The sequence below is a fragment of the Sebastes umbrosus genome, chromosome 15 (genome assembly GCF_015220745.1).
Source record: "Sebastes umbrosus isolate fSebUmb1 chromosome 15, fSebUmb1.pri, whole genome shotgun sequence".
Taxonomy (NCBI): Eukaryota; Metazoa; Chordata; class Actinopteri; order Perciformes; family Sebastidae; genus Sebastes; species Sebastes umbrosus.
Window position 1 is genome coordinate 19,910,267 of NC_051283.1, and position 18,652 is coordinate 19,928,918.

Genomic DNA, 18,652 nt, shown 5'->3' on the forward strand with positions numbered 1-18,652 from the left:
CCAGAAATTTTTTTTTCTCGCTTGCCCTTCTGGGTTTCCTTACAAATCAAACGGGACCAAAAGAAGAAGAATCAGTGAAAGTCCTATTTATCAGGCAGTGTGGCACAAAGGGAAAACAGAGATTACAAATCACTTGTCTAAATTAATTTTAAGGGGTCCTGTTCCTGTCGTTCTCTTACTGCATCCATTCGTGGCAGAAAAAGTGAAAAGTTATCCCTCGCTGTGTCCCTGTATGATACAGCGCCATCGATAAGTAAACAAGAAAATTGCCTATTGAAAACTAACTGAGTACTATTATTTATACATATCACTACTTCGGTATGATTTCTCCAAAGGTGTACATCAATATGTGTGCTGACAATCAGTGAGTGAGTATGTGGGTGCTGCTGCTGCTGCCCAGTAGAGTATGTTGTTTGACCTAAAGACGTCCTCTGGATTGTGTGTGTGTGTGTGTGTGTGTGTGTGTGTGTTCAGGATGTTAGAGGCTTTGGAGTTGTCTGTGGGTGAAGAAAAACACGCACTTCAGAAAGATAGCGGATATTATCTCAGCTATGGGAGCTTGTCTGACCTCTTGACCTGTATTTGTGTGTGTGTGCGTATGTGTGTGTGTGTGCGTATGTGTGTGTGTGTGAGAGAGAGACTTTAAAAGAATAATTCGACATTTTGATAATTATTGTTCAGATTGATACCACTCTCATGTTTGTGCGTTCACTATGTAGTTGAAGCCAGGAGGTGATTAGCATAGCTTAGCATAAAGACTGGAAACGGGGGGAAAAGCTAGCCTGGCTCTGTTTAAAGGTAACAAAATCTGAAGAAACTGGCACATAACCCCCCATAAAACCACAACTTGTTGTTTTTACACGTTGGTTTCTGCACGGATTAAATAAAATGGATATAATATGTTAATTAGTGAGCTTTAGAAGTGTTAGTCGGTGGATTTTGTTACCTTTGGATTGAGCCCGGCTAGCCGTTTCTGCCTGTTTCCAGTCTTTATGCTAAGCTGATCTTCATATTTAGCGCAGCTGCAGGCATGAAAGCATCAATTTAACTTTGAACAAGAAAGCCAATAAGCTGCATTTCCCAAAATGTCCAATTATTCCTTCAATGGTGTCCACTATAGATTTCTGAGGATCAAAATCTCTCCTTTACTGTCTTGTGTGTATTTAATGAAACCAGTTCGTCCCGTCTTGTTCATATTGAAGAGACTGTTTGGATGTGTCGTTCATGTGCGGATGTATGTACGTTTGTGTATATGTGTGTAAACTGACTCTAAAATCGTCTGTCACATATTTTTCTACTTTTTTCTGTTGCGGTGTTTTCATCCCTGCGATGAATACAGCTCAGTTGGGGACCACGGAAATATATTTACACTAAGAGGAGAAAAAAACAACAATATATGCAGTGTAGAATTTAATGTTGCTGTTCTTCATAATAGACTCGGGTGCTCTTTTGCTGATACAATTCAGTCTTTAAAAAACAAAATCGCATCAAAGATAGTCAGATGACACGTGGGCTATTCTCTTGTTTAGAAAAACTCAAATTCACTAAGACGACTTCGCCCTCTAATCCTTCTGTATTCAACCAATCGTGACGCATGTTTGTATCGTATTGTCTGACTTCTTGGACGTCCTGTATGCCAGCCGTTTTTGTCTAAAGCAAGAACTAGTGTTTTCATTGTTGTATGATGACATAGATTTGTTGCTTGCAGTGATTGTTCTTAATCAAAGTGGGGTTAAAATTGGTGAAACTTGAGTATGTGTTCTGAAAGTAAGTTAGTGGTGACTGTGCTCCTTGTTTACCTCGGACCCAGGTAACTCTTTTTTTTATATATATACATATATAAGCCTGAATTTCTGAGGAGGATGCTTGTTATTGTGCAATTCATCTTGTCACAGAGGTGCAAGATACGGCCGGAAAAGGGCAATACGCTTAAGGCGAAGGGAGCAGAAAATGTGCGTAAATTAAGAATAATTTGACATAAACTCGTTTGTCCTCGTGAGTCTGTTTTTAAAAGGGGAAAGTGTGAGCAATAAAGTGGACGCTTTCCCCAATTCTGAGGAAACAGGACGTCTGTTAAATCCAAAAGGACCACGGTTTATCAACTCACCAAAAGAGCCCCCTCTGTCAAATTGAAGCTCCTGTCCAAAATGTAAAAGTTTACTATTTAATGTTATTATGTGTAGAATTTGCATTCTATATATATATGTATAAACTGATCAAAAGGGTCACTGGTTTGAGTTTTATCTATAATGATGGCAGTGATACGGGATGTGTTAGCGAACACCAGCCTGAAGACTTCCTTTAATGAAGGCGGTCTGATAGAGATGGAGGACTTTTTATGGCATGGTTTGTGTCTCCTCGTCTCTTAAGAGCACACAGATCAGTTCTGGGCCGACCCATGCCAGAAAACAACTCCTTCATCTGCAACAAACTGCGAGAATCCTTCACTGTAGTTCAGACTGAAGGAATTTATGTTTGCGTTTTCTTTAGTTTGACTCTGACCTGTTTATTAAATGATAAAAAGTTCTACTTTAAATGTGAGTTCAATTGAAAAAAATCAATGTACCGTGTGTAGAAACTGTAGATGTTTGTACGTGCAAGTTTGGACTTTGTGGAACAAAAGATCACGGAAAATGATTCCAAAAAAAAGTTCAATATGACACAAAAATCTATTGTGTGTTGTCTTTGTGTTTTGTAAATGAAGACTGAAAATCTTGGTACATTCAGTATTTATTACTTCTGGTTATTGAGAATATTTTAGTGATGCTGAAAAGGTGCTGTATTTATTTTACGTGAGAGTTGTTCATTATGCTGGGATTTGCACTTTTGTGCCATTTATCCAGTTCTATGAAGAAAATGATAAATCATAATGGAAATAAAACTTGAAGAAAGAAACGCAATGTCATGATTTGCATTACACAGCATGAAGTCAACTAATGTCAACAATTCAGAGTTTTTCTTCAAACTGTCAGTAGGAGGTCATACTTTGCAACGGTAGGTGTGGACTCGAGTCACAAATTTGATGACTTTAGACTTAACAAAATATAAAAAAGACTTGCAACTTCACTCGGACTTTAACACCAGGGACTCGTGACTTCACTTGGACTTGAGCCTTTTGACTTGAAAATACTTGATACATTCCCCCAAGCCCAAAGATTAAAACGTACGTTATTCAAAAAGTGTACCACTAATCAATTCATGCCCCGTCATTTCCGGAATCAACTAACGTTAACGCAAGTCATTCCCAGCAAGTTGATTGGTTAATTCCCCAGATCTACTTTGTTTGAACCGATCCGACAGCATCCGGTCAAGTAGCAGGAGAGAACCATGAAGAACTAACGCTACGTTACTGAGTGCCAGTTGGAAAAAAAAAAAAGATACCAAAGATATTTCGTTCGCGTATCAAAAACTTTGCAGTGGTCAACAAAAAACATTTCAATATGCAAAACGAAAATTACAGACGGAGATGCAAATGGCATTACATTTGGTGATGAGCACATGACTTGTTTAGGACTCAAAACTCAAATTTTAGGACTTGAGTGCAAAGACTTAATTGTGACTTGCTCCCACCTCTGGCATCTATCGGACGGCGTCACAGGATGAACTTGAAAGATTAATTGGCAAAAACTGTGTCACAAAATTGTTTTGCACTTTGATTTTTTCCTCACTGTTTAATTTAAAGGGGCTTTCTTCAAACTACTCACAGGCCCATACTATGTACTTTGAAAAAGTTGTACTTGCTATAATCATTCCTCCTGTTCATACTGGCCGTTAAAAGATCCTTCCTAACATGCTTCCAGTGTAAGTGATGGGGGACAAAATCCAGTCCACCAATATGTTGCTTCAACATCATCTGACAGATTAAGTGGGCATTTACCAAAGAAGTCTTTATTAGGATACACAAAGCACAACAGAGAACTGTAACTTAAGGAAATGCATATAGAAATATCTAACGCAACTGCAGAAGCCTCATTAACTTTGACATTTTAATACATTTTGATTTTATCCATCACTTACTAGAAGTGATGACGAAGGGTTGCAAGTAGACCTTGCTTTGTATTAAGGGGTCATTAGCAGTAAAAGCTGGGAATCACTAATCTAGTGCAGTTTCTCAACAGATCTGTGTGGTCTATATCGTTATTGCCAGGGGATCTGTGTCAGCAACTTGAAACAGCCAGCTTGTGTGGCATTTTGTTCGGGCTTCAAATGTGTTTGAAGAACCAACAACTGGCTTAACATATTACAGCTGTATTATGAACAGGCTAAATGACTTCAATATCTGGCTTGTTTTATGCACAAATGAAGTAACAAACATGCAGCTGGGGATGCTTGTCTCTCATCACGAGGTTCCAGTACTTGAAAAAGGTTGAGCACAATTGATTTAGCAGCTGCAGTCATTAAGTTATATAAAAAAAAAAAAGAATCCACAAGTTGAGGATCAAAAGATTTATTTAAAATAATATCCAAAGCAGTGTTGAGAAATGTAGGCTGCATTCAAAAATTGAGTTGTTGATCACATGATGGGGAAACAAGCATAGTGAGCGATGCCACACTGGTTGCGTCGGTTCCGAGCCATCTTGATGTAGCCTTCCTCTCCGTACTTTTCACCCCAACTACAATGGAACAATATTAAGATCATAAAATTAAATGAATAAATCAAGAAACATGGAAATACAATTCCTATAATCCATTGAACAACATTAAAATCTTCCCAGAATCACCTGTTTTTGATCAGCCAGTAGTCGTACCCTCTCTCTGTGCCGTAGCCCACAGCCAGCACACCGTGGTTCACATTGTGGGTGCATGTGTGGTCCCTGTACACACCTGTGGAGCCACACAAAACAGGAAGCAAAACTCAAGTTGAAAGCAGACATCCAAAAAAAAAAAAGAGAACAACTCACTTCCTTACATCGAAATAAGATGTGTGTATTTTTAAAAGAGAGATATGAAGCCACTACTCACCGTGACGGTAGAAGACAAACTTAGGCCTGGAGGCGTCAATTGCTACCGAGATCGGGCCGATGCTAGCTAGAGCTTCCCTCAATGCAAACTCATCTCCCTCCGGTAATAAGGCGTAGCTCGAGCAGTTAGCAGCCCGGTGCTGTGGGTTATACTTGCATTCATGACGCTGAAAAGAAAGCAATGTGCAGGGGGAGTTAACAAACAGGGTTTAACATTTTAACACATGCATTGTCTCGGAAGTTCACCTTGCCAATGTAGGGGTAGGCTGCTTCAGAAGCTATGCCTTGGTTTTTAATGATGTATTGGAATGCGTTTGTCATGAAGCCACCGTTGCACCCGTGGTTGCCGTATCTCACGGAGCAATCCACCAGGTTCTGAGGACTGAGGGACACCAGGACGCCTGTAGACTTCTTGAGTTGCCCTTCCAGAGCGCCAACAGCACTGAAGGCCCAACAAGAGCCACAAGAACCCTGGGAGATAGAGAAGTTGCACATGTAGACCGCCTCTTCTTCAAAAGACAACCAAGTTCTGATGTTAATGTGTGCTGATGCCTCACCTGCTTTTTGACCTCTGTTACCAGGCCTTCATTCCTCCAGTCCACTGATGGTGGTAGCAATGTGTTGACCTTGACCTTGGAAGGAACCCTCTCCAGGTCAGAGGGCACGACAGTACCCGTCAGCGTGCTGATGATCTCCTCAGTGGTCTACAAATGAAGAAAACGATCAGTTCTTTCCACATGCATTTGTTTGTTGGCATGGCTTTGAAGTTAAACCACTTGGGGGAGTAAATAGGTGACTAGTCTACTCACCAGGTCTCCCAGGTGGTTCATTGCCAGCTCATAGGTGTGTAAGCCCAGGGAGGTTTCCAGGTTATGGACATTAATCATTTCCAAGTTTTCTTCCCATATCCGCCTGCGACCTAACTCCTCAATCTGGGAACACAGCGTTGACATTTAAACCACATGCGATACATAAGTTGATTTATCCGTCACACTTATCAGATACCATGAGGTGAAGACACAGAAGGTGTACTGTGTGCATGTAAAAGGATAATAGCCTAATGGGCAACATACTGTTAAGCCAGTCAAATCAAAACAAACAAAGTGTTATGAGTGACTAGGTTGACTTGGTTTAAGACCTTAGTTTTACCTGGTGAGAATAGACTTTATTATGCATCTTCTTCCATAGTGCCCAGTGTTCATCCAGTTCCGAATTGATAACGGCCGCTGCAAATCCACACACAATGGTGAGAAACAGGCTCCGAAACATCTCTGGAGTTAGAGGAAAAGAACAACTTGTCATTAAAACAGAAAACAAATGTTTTTTTTTATAAAATCAGACTAAAGGCCTGGCAGCTTGCAGCAGCTTTCATTGAAACACCACCAATTCATCAATTAACAGAGAAAACCAAAATCATCAGGAACCAAAGTGAGCAATGAAAAGAAAAGTCAGTAATGCTCATTTGATGACATTCAGATGCTGAAATGTTACCAACCTGAGGAGATCACCAGGGGGAAAACCCAGGCTGAAGCTCAGAGTATTTATGTATCACCATGCTCACACCTGCAAATCATTACACCTGCAATAGCTGATTATACCACTAAGGTGCAGCAGAGACAAGTTGTAAACACAGCACTGACCTATCAATATCATCACATAAGGTGAACTTATTAGCAAACATTTACTTATATATCACATCCAGCAGTTAGGGAGCAACATTTTCATCCATTTGGAGTCGTGTTTCTGTCCAGGTGAAGCGACACAAAGGTAATATTTGTCCTTAGTAGTACTTCTACTTATAATACTACCACCGTTACCACTGCCACAGCTGCTACTTCTGGTAGTACTACTAGTAATAGTGGTGGCACAACACAAAGCATACTACAGTACTAGTTTAGTAGTCTATGTATGTATATGTAAGCCTAATGCTCCTCCTCCTCCTCCTCCTCCCTGTGCTACCAATACTTTCATTAGATTGATTAGCCAAATCAGATTAAAAACTGTATTTTTCTTTTCAGTTTGTTTATTTAATTAAATGTTATCAAAGCAATAAAACACGAAGGAGTCCAAGGAGCCTGGATATCTTTATAAACACTTGTAAAACCTGTCTTTGTACCACTCTCTTTTCAAAATAAGCTCAACAAATTACCTAAACTTTACTTGTTAGAGAAAATAGTGAGGTCTGAGGAAGAATAACAAGGAAAAGAAGATAAATTAGACACAGGCTGATTGTGGCAAAAAAGATTATGACTGAAATACCTATATATTGACCACCGAGACCAAAAGGAATCCAGTTTATAAAAAGTTTATTGTTCTCACCTATGATATGATTAAATATATTTATTTAATAATAAAATAGCTCTACTACAACAATGACACCTACTCAAACTAACAATATAACTACTACTACTACTACTACTACTAATAATAATATATCATTCCCATGTAGGCAGATAAGAGATATTTGATATCTTTGTATGTTTCTTCCATTATCATAAATAATAATAATAATAATAAAAATGTATTTATAGCACTTTTCAAAGCAGATATTACCAAGTGCTTCAAAAAGCATTAAAATCATTAAAATAAAGTGAAAAATAAGGTAACTGTATAAACATAACATCACAGAACATATCAATACAAATAAAGTAGTAAAATGGTTGAACAAGGTGATAAAAAAAACAAGTTTGATAAAGAGTTTTATTAAATACATAAAAGTACACTGTAACGCACCAAAAGCAAAGCCAACATTTAAATATTAACATTTAAATAAATACATCAAATTGATTAAATAAAGAGATTTCCCCCCCCCCCAAAAAAGACACAGATTGAAAGGTGAGAGCTTATTGAAACTCAGAAATGTATAAGTAAGTATTTATAAAAAATATATATATATATATCAATGAGAGAGGCCACCAAAGCAGATACAGTAATTTAGCAAAATTTACTTTTGGCAGTGTTTTTGACTTCCAGGACAACATCTACAGTTTCAGTGTTAATCTGGTCTCTGATATTAAAGTAAACTAAATTCTACTAGGATGATTCAAGTGATTCATGGGTCACATTTTCACAGCGTAGGGTAGACTGCAAAGCTTGCAATGCCACAGAGATTATGCTTGTTTCTGGCAATTCGAATGAAGCCTTCTTCTCCCCATGCAGTTCCCCAACTGAAATCACAAAACCACTCACATTTAATATTTAACACTGGTCATACATTTCTTTTCACATGTGGGGTAAACACATGTTTTACAGGTGAACTCCTGTAAAACTTTGTGGCCAGAAAAGTCAAACTCACCTGTTTTTCACGAGCCAGAAGTCTTGTCCTGCGTCTGTGCCGTAGCCCACAACCAGGACAGCATGATTTATGAACTTTGGGTCGCAGTTTGGTACGTTGTATAAACCTGAAAGATGCATAAGGTTAATAATATAATATCTTCTTTTCTATGCACCCTGGAAGTAGATGAAGTCGTGCAGAAACCCCCTACACTGCTTCTACAGTACTACTGCTAATATCTGACACTTAAGTTAGAAATCATTCATCCCTTGTGTGTAGTTATTATCTAAATTGGGATTTTGGGAATGCTAACCATTTCATCGCATTATTTAGAAGCTCTACTATCTACTAAACTAATTTAACTGAGAGTTCATGCTGTAAAATCACTCCTGTTCTCATTATTGTTTATCACTCCTGACAGCTTCCAGTCTATTAGATAAGTGATTAGTAAATCGTGATGTGAGTGCCACACAAAGCTGCCCTTGTTCCCCTCTAAAGATCTAATCCAATTACATTTAAAAGTGCAATCAATAATTTATTTAATGGTGCACACATTTATGTAAAGACAGAAGTGTGGAAGGCCTTGAAGAAATCTTTTATAAGGGTACTTTGTACACTCTGAATAAACACAAATATCACAAATGTGAGCTTTTAGCACCCCTGCAATAGTTCAACCTTGAATCTGTCATTCCTTGGAGAGTTTATGACATTAAAATTCTGTCAAAAATCTGGTTTTGTGAACAATTCCTGTGCTGAAGTGACAATATTTTAGCTGAACAAAACATGTTTAACTGCAGAGTGGAGCCTTCAATACACGTTGGATATGGCAATGATTCTCAAAAACACTGAATCTTTGCATGTAAACTATTAATTATAAATTGAGAAACTCAGTCACTACTTTATTTCATTTACAAAGAGATGCACCCCGTCAGTGTATGTGCCCTCTCAAAGTAGTGCTATGATGTTGGATGTTACAGGGACTGTGATAGATGCAAATGCAGATGCTACTGTCCAGATTGCATAAAAGCCTAATTCAGATTTTATGCATATGGTGGTGTGTTCTTTATATAAATATATGACAGTTTACTAGATTAAAGTCTACATATCTTGCAATACCCTAATATTGAAGCAATAGAAACTCATTATTGTCTATACGTGCTGTCTGTCTGCATCCCTGAATGGGATTGTACTGATGTTTATTGTATGTTTTGATTATATGTGCTGTCTCCGCATGATTGTACTGATGTTTTACTGTTCTCTTTTATCTTTATTGATCTATCTTGTTTCTTCTCTGTCTTAACTCTTTCCTTTTAATCAATGTGCTGTAATGTATTGTTCTTTTTAGGGTGCCTATTGTCATCAGGCCGGGGACTACAGCTGGATATTAGCCATGTTGGCTAAAGCTGCCCTTTTTACTGTTATTGCTACAGTCAATTAATTGGGATTGTCCACGATATAATAAACTAATAAACTAAACTAAACTAATACATCTTTAAGCATTGGATTTTCCCTAAATAGCAGTTGACATTTTTGCGAAACTGAATTTTTTTAAAAGTTCACTATAAGATAAACAGAACAGAAAATGTCTGTAAAGCCTGAACTATTTTTGGCAACCAATATAAAATATAATATTCTGCTTAATGTCATGTCATCCATTGAATACACAAAGAAAGGTCATTCACCTGCTTTCATTCACTACAACAACCAACGTGTATAGTTTACTCAGGTGTGACTCAAACCATACCAGTGCTCAGAGCTACAGTACTACTAACCCATCACTCATCAGTTCACCTCTTCCTCGCATTAAAACACCTCACCTCCTTTGTAGAAATGAAACGATCGCAGCATGGCGTTCACGGCCACAGCGACCGGCCCCACTGATGCCACTACAGTCTGCAGAGTCTTCTCATCTCCTTGTGGGAGGATGTGTAAATCAGAGCAGTAGCCGGCCTTTCCCGCCACAGAATACCGACATTTCCTGTCCTACAAATAGAAATGAGTTACAAAATATATTATGTATCACTATTTAATCAAACTGGTAAATATTATGCCTGCTTTTTTGTCTTAAAAAAACCCCCACGATTATGCACAATATTCATGCAAGCGCACTGCATATGTGTGAATATTAATATGCAAATTAAATTCTCTTATCACTAAAAAAAAGAGCTGTTTTACTTGTTTAAACACAATTCCAGCTCATTAAGTCATTAAAGTATTTAGGAAATGACACATGGCATGATGCTATGTCTTAAAGTTGTGTATCAGATATTTTGAAAATACTGAACATCCACACTGTAATAAGTGAAATAAAGACAGAAAGAAACAAGAAAGGAAGGAAGGAAAGAAAGAAGCAAGCAAACAAGAAACAAAAAAAACATTTTAAGCACATTTTAAGCCAGATCAATAATGAACCGACCTTGTGTTCGTAGGGGTAAAAGCTCTCTGAGTCGACGCCTTGGTTGCGGATGACGTAGCGGATGGCTTTTGAGATGTATCCTCCTCTGCAGCCGAGATTTCCATCGGTGGTGCTGCAGTCCACCAGGTTCTGTGGGCTCAGGGGAACGAGGACACCTGTTCGCTTCTTCATCTGGCCCTCAAGAGCTCCCATAGAGCTGAAGGCCCAGCAGGACCCACACAGACCCTTGAAATAGAGAAATGATGTTTATTACCATAGGTTATTTATTAAGGCTGTCCTCAACCAAAGAATGTCTTAGTCGACTAACACTACAAATCTTGTGTTTACCCGATATGTGATCATAAGTTTCTTGGAAATAAGTCATTCAGCATGAAAAAAAGCATATAAATGACTAATCAACTAAAGAAATCTTAGTCAACAAAGACCAAAACAACCGATTAGTCAACTAATCGACTAAACTAGCTGATCTCAAATCGTTGCTTACCTGGTTTCGGACGGGACTGACCAGGCCACTCTTCCTCCAGTCGACACTCTGAGGAATCAATAAGTCACTTGCTTCCTTAAAAGTGCTGTTTCTGAAATGAATAGGGTCCTCCAGCTTCAGGCCGTTCAGCTTCTCATTGATTTCCTCAGCTGTCTTAATAGAAAAGAGGTAAATATATGAACTACGCATGAAGGAAATATTACAATGTTAAAGCTTAGTGATGACGTCTTCACAGCAGTGCTCTTGCTCAACTTTGAACACATTTAAAATTGCAGTATTGTGTATTTACAGCAGTTTAAGGACACTCCTCTTCTAAAAGTTCCTCTCAAAGTGCAGTGAAACAGCTCTACTTTAAGAAACAAATGAGCACATACAATGCAGGTTCCTCCACCCTCCCAGTAATAGGTTTAGACAAAGGTTTTATTTTGCACATGGTGTCCCTCAGACAGAAGCAAGCGATCATAAAATGAACCACAAGTTCCTCTGAATCTTATTAAGTTTAAACTTCTGCCTTTCGGAGAAAGAGAACAAAATAGACCACAAATCTAACGTCATTTTTATTTTATTCATTATAACGCCACACCAGGTCCAGCATCTCACTTCTTCCCCTTTTTTTGCTGTACAGTCCTGCTGTGTTGGTGTCAAATTTGACTCTCGACGTTGTTTTATAGATCAAAACACCTCCCCTTCCTAACAAGTTAAGAACATTTTAGCTGTCCTCACATTTATTTCCAAAGCAATAGCACACTGTAGGTTAGATAGGCTCATGTGTGTCCTAAACATTTCTGCCAGGATCCTGCAATGAGTCAACACGTTTAATGCACAATAATTGTATTAATTTTAGTTATATATTATCCAATTTAAAATCGATTATTTTCAGAATAATCATGTAATTGTAATTTTAATACTTGAACTGAATTTGCCACAGTGGCACACAACAAAAATACACAACCTTTGCACCACACTAGATACTAGTTTGCATGTACATTTACCTTTTATGTAACTTTATTAGCCTTCCCAGATGTACTCTACATCACAATAGTCCTGATTGTCCAGATTGGCACAGACCATACTGGATTAAATTAATCAGATTGCATTAAAGAGGATGAGAGCTGCTCTGTAGGTTAAGGTTTAATTTAAGCCACGGAGGGTGCAGGTTTAAATGCAGATTAACAGTATTGGTCATCCGTCTTGCACCAGCAGAGGTCAATGAGTGTGAATGCACTTTAGGTTATAATGTCAAGCATATGGTCCTGGGAGGGAGAGGAGCCAGTTCAGTGACATAATGTTCAGTGACATAATTTTGTATCCACGAGAGATCTCTCAGATACATTTCTGTCTTAAATAGTGACATGGTCAACAACGTCTGAGCGCTCCACTTTGGTACTGTATTTTCACATTAGGGATCTTTTATTGTCAGCATAAGGCTACTTTCGTGAGTTATAAGTCATGGGATGTATACAATACTGCTGCCTGATTCAGCAGCCAGCCAACAAACTTGAGGTTCTATAAAATAAGACTCTATTTAGACTGTACAAACAATAATCCAAACTATTTACTGTAGTCATGTATTTAGCAGTAAATCCATAGTGCAAAAATAAAGACAGTTATCCACTTTGTTGCTCGGGGATGATGCAGGTCATAGTTGATATTGATGAAGTAAAGAAAAACAGGAGGTAAAAAAGGACGCAAGTAAGGCAAGAATGAGGTAAATAAGAAACAATAAACAAACAAATGAAAAACAACACACACGAAACAAACAAACGCATGAAAAGCAACAAAGAAACAAGAAAGAAAGAAAAACTAATAAACAAGACAGAAGGAACCAACAAACAAATGAGGAAAGAAACAACAAACGAAAAGCAACAACAAGAAAAAAAGAAGTAACAAGAAATATAAGGTCACCAAATCTGTGCAGGGAGGCTCAATGTGCAGCTCAAAACGTAATAATTAAAACAGTGAAGTTGGTTTAAAACCGCCACTGGTTTTAAACCAACCGATTTGACTGTTATCAGACCATTAAATAGGCGTTATGAGTCGCTATAAGCACCATAGATGTGGGTCATTAGGGGCCTACTACGCATACTACATTGTAAAAGTGAGAGTGAAACTTAAAAGTAACATGTTCTAACATAAAACTGAATGAAACGTTACATTTTGATCACAAAAAAAGGCTTCTTTAGGTTTAGGCAATAAAACTACAACTTCTTTAGGTTTAGGCAACAAAACTACAACGTGTTCTTTTATACCATCTTTCAGTGATCTACCATGTGTATAGGTGATAAAACCTGCTAGTGGGTTTAGTAGGCCCCTATTGACCCACATCTATGGGACTTATAGCGACTGATAATGCCTATTTATTAGCCTGAAAACAGTCCACTGCAACCCATAGCCAAGCAACAGCAGAAGAACCTCCCTGGGTTATTATCAATCATAATTAATTATTTGCATATCTAAACCTACATTCATGCTTTAATACAACCCTGTTAAAGACATTTAAATGTTACTGACGAATTACAAACCGACTAAGATTTAAGACATGTCCGTCTCGTTAGGGATCTGAAAGCTAAAAAGTTTACACAACCAACCTGTTTTCTGAGCAGGAGACCGGAAACACAAACAGTTGCTTTGGAGCAGATTCTTACCATGTCAGACAGATGATTGAGTCCCATTGTGAAGCTGTGTTTTCCTGCTGAGAACTCCTGGTTGTGTCTCAACACCAGCTGCATGTTCTTCTCCCACACCGCTCTCCTGAAAACGACCTCAGTCTGAAACAAAAACCCGGACTGAACGATCTAAAGCTATATGTGTACACATCTGTGTGTGTGTATGACGACAAAAGAGAGAGAAATGAAGGCTTTCACAATCCTACCTGATTATCATAAACCTTGTGATGTTTGATCTGCCAGTCTTCCCACACGTCATTTAAGGCAGACGCAGCGTGGCCGAGGACCGGAAAGGTCAAAAGCAACACGGCACACAAAACGTGCATCCTGAAGAAGAAAAAACAAATCTAGTCACATTTTATGAGCAGATATGTCCCAGCCTATGTACCTTTTCCTCCTGGAACTGAAACGATTAGTAGATGAATACACTTTCGTTTTTTTGTCTTATGCAGTAAACTGAATATATTTAGGTTTTTGACTGTACAAACTGGACAAAACAGCAATTTGAGGCGTGTAAAACTTTGATGTGAAAGCAGGAAATGAAGGAGGCTGTTTTCTAGCATTGCAGTCGTTTAAAAAAGATTTCTTCACCTCAAAGAGGAGAAGTTCAAACCTGCAATCTCTGAGCCTCTTTGTCAAATCGTTTCTACCCTCTTATGACCTGTTTATTCCACATATTGACATTAGCTTTTGGTTTTTACTCAGCCAATCTAAATGAATTACTAAGAAGAGTTAGCATTTACCTTGTTGCAGAAGAATGAGCAGGATTACTTTGTCCCGGCAAGAAAGTGCAACCGTTTCTAACGGACCCAGAGAACCTTCACACTCAAAAGAGGAAGTATAGTTTTTTTTATCTTCGCTTTTCAGTGCGTCTGCTCTCTAGCTCGTCATGTGAAACTAATTTACAAGCAGCTGCAGTGGCCAAAATACCCTTCTAGTAGCAGAGCGGGAAGTGACATGAATGAAATACATGTAAATGAAACTGCTTGTGGAGGAAAGTACATAAGAAAAAACCCTGTGGATGGAAATCATTTGGAAAATCCTACAGACTACTTGTGATAATTAAACTGTGATAAATTGACAGAGAGACAGTGATTAAAAGACCATCTATCAATATTTTCTAGTTCAGTATTAAATCACTTCAACAACACACTGAATTATTTTTAACTTTGACAACATGGGGTAACCCTTGGTATTTGGCAAAAACAAGAATTCACATTTACTGCTAATGAAGCGAATTTCTAACAGTGTCAGACTGAGTTTGTTATGAGAACTGCAATTAGTTTGAACTTTCTGAGGACACGAATCTTCACTCCATCAAGGCTATACACATTCAAACATACTGGATTTATAAATGGACATTGGGTGGTTTAACCTCTTGTGTTCTCTTGACTAACGTGCTGCTATATTTTGTGGATTATTGTGAATTGTATTATAATTGTACAACTGTTACTGCTAACAATAGCTAACCTGGCTGGAGGAAACTCCATTCAGTTTTCCGACTTGTTGTATGGAACGCGGTCAACTCGGTTGTGACGTCATTCCAAGCTCCGATTTCCGAGGTAAATGGAACGCAGCATATTTCTTGGCCCAGAGCAGTATTTTGTCATCACTTTAAGGTTGCTTTGGCAACCAGCAGGGAGATCAGGAAGTCACTGCACCCAGCCAAGAAATAGTCTGGCATATAACCCCCGTAAAACCACAACGTGTTGGTTTTATACTTTGTTTTTTGTACAGATTAAACAAATGAGATATAGTGTGTTAATCAGTGAGCTTTAAAGGTCCCATATCATGCTCATTTTCAGGTTCATACTTGTATTTTGTGTTTCTACTAGAACATGTTCACATGCTGTAATGTTAAAAAAACACTTTATTTTCCTCATACTGTCTACCTGAATATACCTGTATTTACCCTCTGTCTGAAACGCTCCGTTTTAGTGCATTTCAATGGAATTGCGTTGCTAGGCAACAGTTTGGGTCCATGTTTACTTCCTGTCAGCTGATGTTATTCACATACACTGCAACAGGAAATAAACTGGGACACATTTAGAATGTTTACGTTTAAAACCATGTGATGATCTAAATATTGTATATTTGTGACATCACAAATGGACAGAAATCCTAACGGCTTGTTTCAAACGCAGAAATTTCTGAATACGGGCTGTGTGTATTTCTCCGTATATTGACTGCTTTGATAGTTTAACAGTATTTATATAGCACTTAAACCTGCTTTATAATATAAAAGACATGAAAATCTCTTTTTACAATATGGGACCTTTAAGGGTGCTGGTAGGCAGGTTTTGTTACCTGATAGAGCCAGGCTAGCTATTTCCCTCTGTTTCCCTCTGTCTTTATGCTAAGCTAAGCTAACTGGTTGCTGGCTGTAGCTTCATGGTGTGGTAGCAATCTTCTGATGTAAATCTGCAAGAAAGCAAATATGCGTATTCACCAAGATGTCAAACTATTCCATGCAGATGGTGACCGTGTAACTTGCAATGTCTCTGGATAAAATTTGACTGAGGACCTTTGTTGCAAATCATCCCTCATCTCACCCTCCCCTCTTTATCTTTCAGCTCTCTACTGTACTCCATCTAATAAAAAAAAAAGGAGAATTAAGACATCACAGCAGTCACCACTACAGGGAGCAGCAATGACGAAGCAAAAATGATGATAAAAATACAGCAGGATATTATGCAATTAGGAGCTTTGATTTGGCCGAGGCTGTATTTGGCGTTCATCACTGATTTTCTCTTCCGGGGTTGGAAGGAGATTCGCTGATGAACGCAGGTTCCCCGAAGGTACCAGATGGTAAGTTCCTGACTCAGCAGCAGCAGCTCTTCTTCTGTGGTGATCATGCACCTTTTGTGTCCACACACCTCATAATCCTGCAGCTGAGCAGAGAGGCAGGCAATTCTGATTGTCTCTTTTCTGAATATTTGCTAATGAAACAAATTAACAAGGGGAGCCGTGTGGGTGTAGTGAGCAGCTAAATCACAAATGTATAAAATGCACACATGAATTTACACCCATAATATTTATGAGGCCTACAGTCAATTATTCAGGTCTTTTAGAGATGTGGGCTGAGATGAGAGATAATTCAGTCACAGGGGGAAAGGAGAAAAAACAAACCAGAGTTGGCAATTTTAAATGCATGTTACTGCCCACCTCTTATTATGGAGACGTGACGTATTGATTATAATACTAATTGTGAAATGAGTCAGCTTTTATGTAATCGTAATGTTGATCACGACAAATGGGACCACTGAAAAACACAAGGATTCATATATATTGTACTTATGGATTATACTCTGATCATTCATCAGTAGCGAATATGTGGAACAATTGTTGGTGACATCAATTGTTGTGAAATCTAACCCTTCAAGGGCGGTTTAAAATGACCTTGATACTTTGTCCAATAACCAGCATTTTCTGTAACTCCAAACAGCTTTAAGTTTTCATGTCAGACTTGCAGAAACACATTCACAGACTTAAAGGTGCTGTTGATAACATTGATAACATTCAGCCACTAGATGGTGCACTCTTCCTTCCCCGTTCCATTGCATTTACTTCACAACAAGTGGTTGCCATTTTGTTGCTCAACCTGCATATTTTATTGTCGAGTGTAATGAGACTCAGACATGAGATACCAACCTTTGTTTTACTATTGGCTCACAAGCCTTTTTAGAAGTGGGAACCAAACATCAGATATCTTCCACAGAGATAAACAAAACATTAATTTTGGACCCGTCAACGTTTTTTAAAAGATATTGTTTTAGGAAAAGACATATTTTTATTTGTATCTTTTTAAAAGCTCTGTGGATGTATTTTTTTTTTTTTATATTTTACTACATAAAAATGTTATCAATAAGACCTTTAATGTACTTCCTCATATCCTCAATCAAACTAATACTACGATAACCTTACTGTACCTACTACATCCTTAATACTTAAGTTCACCTCGCTCATTTATGGTGTGTAATTTATGTTCTAATGTTTTATCTGACATTAAATGTTTGTGTCTATTTGTATTTCCTTGGGTTTCTTTCATGTATTGTCTTAATCCCTTTTTATGTCTAAGAGGACATTTTTATTTTCTACTTTAGTTTCACAGTGAACGAGCAGAGCTGAGAGTCTGACGTGAACACCAAAAGAGAGGAGATGGGTGAGTTGCCATATTCGCATTCATTAAAGGTTCTCTACGATACGTAGACGGTACGTACGATATTCAGAGCATGAATATAGCAGCAAACTAACTATTTGCTATGTAACGATATAGAGGAGTAATGTCTACCTGAGCAGAGAATGAAGTCACTCTCGCAGCTCAGCTGCCGCCATGTTGAGAGCCGTGCGGAGGCAATATAAATGCTCCCAATCTCGCAATTAGCACTTTTAAATAATATTATATAAAGAGAAACTATGGCCTGTTTATTACTCATAGACTAGAGTGACTGGAGCACACTACACCATCAAGAATACACCATTCACCATTGCATGCTACAAAAACTATCTATGTAGTAATATTTTCTTTTAAATTAGTCTCAATAATTTAAGACGTAACAGAATTATGTTAGGGCTCAGTTTTGTACTAAAAGAGTAGTTAAGGTGGAGTTTTTGCAGCGTAATACTAAATCTTAAAGCTCTAAATACTAACAAGATGCAAACATCTTACAGGTGGGAGAAATTGTTTTAATTGTTTCTAACGCTACCCTCCAAACAATTGATATGTCTTCATCAACAGACCAGAGAGCTGAAAAGATATTCCTTTATTCCTACGTGCCAGTGCCCAAATTCATTCCCATCTGGTGTTTGCACCTAAATCTCTACATTTGGCTGACCTGTGAGCCTGCCTCC

At 38.2% G+C, this 18,652-nt stretch overlaps 2 protein-coding genes across 3 annotated transcripts; both read right to left on the bottom strand.

Annotated features, from left to right (window-relative positions):
- Window positions 1-4,431: 4,431 nt before the first annotated feature.
- LOC119503071 (cathepsin S-like) lies at window positions 4,432-6,582 on the bottom strand. Its single transcript, XM_037794581.1, has 8 exons — window positions 6,457-6,582; window positions 6,111-6,232; window positions 5,771-5,893; window positions 5,519-5,665; window positions 5,208-5,432; window positions 4,963-5,128; window positions 4,722-4,824; window positions 4,432-4,613 (listed from the first exon to the last, which is right to left on the bottom strand). The coding sequence occupies exons 2-8, from the start codon at window positions 6,228-6,230 to the stop codon at window positions 4,514-4,516; spliced, it is 984 nt and encodes a 327-aa protein (XP_037650509.1). The 5' UTR covers window positions 6,231-6,232; window positions 6,457-6,582; the 3' UTR covers window positions 4,432-4,513.
- Window positions 6,583-7,643: 1,061 nt separating this feature from the next.
- ctss1 (cathepsin S, ortholog 1) lies at window positions 7,644-14,683 on the bottom strand. 2 transcript variants are annotated; one of them, XM_037794579.1, is made up of 8 exons: window positions 14,545-14,683; window positions 14,008-14,128; window positions 13,781-13,903; window positions 11,136-11,288; window positions 10,652-10,876; window positions 10,053-10,218; window positions 8,257-8,362; window positions 7,644-8,128 (listed from the first exon to the last, which is right to left on the bottom strand). In XM_037794579.1, exons 2-8 carry the CDS (start codon window positions 14,125-14,127, stop codon window positions 8,029-8,031), a joined length of 993 nt encoding a protein of 330 aa, XP_037650507.1. In that variant the 5' UTR covers window position 14,128; window positions 14,545-14,683; the 3' UTR covers window positions 7,644-8,028. The 2 variants fall into 2 exon arrangements, with proteins under 2 accessions (XP_037650507.1, XP_037650508.1); XM_037794580.1 differs by having other exon boundaries at window positions 14,008-14,148; window positions 14,545-14,668.
- Window positions 14,684-18,652: the final 3,969 nt, after the last annotated feature.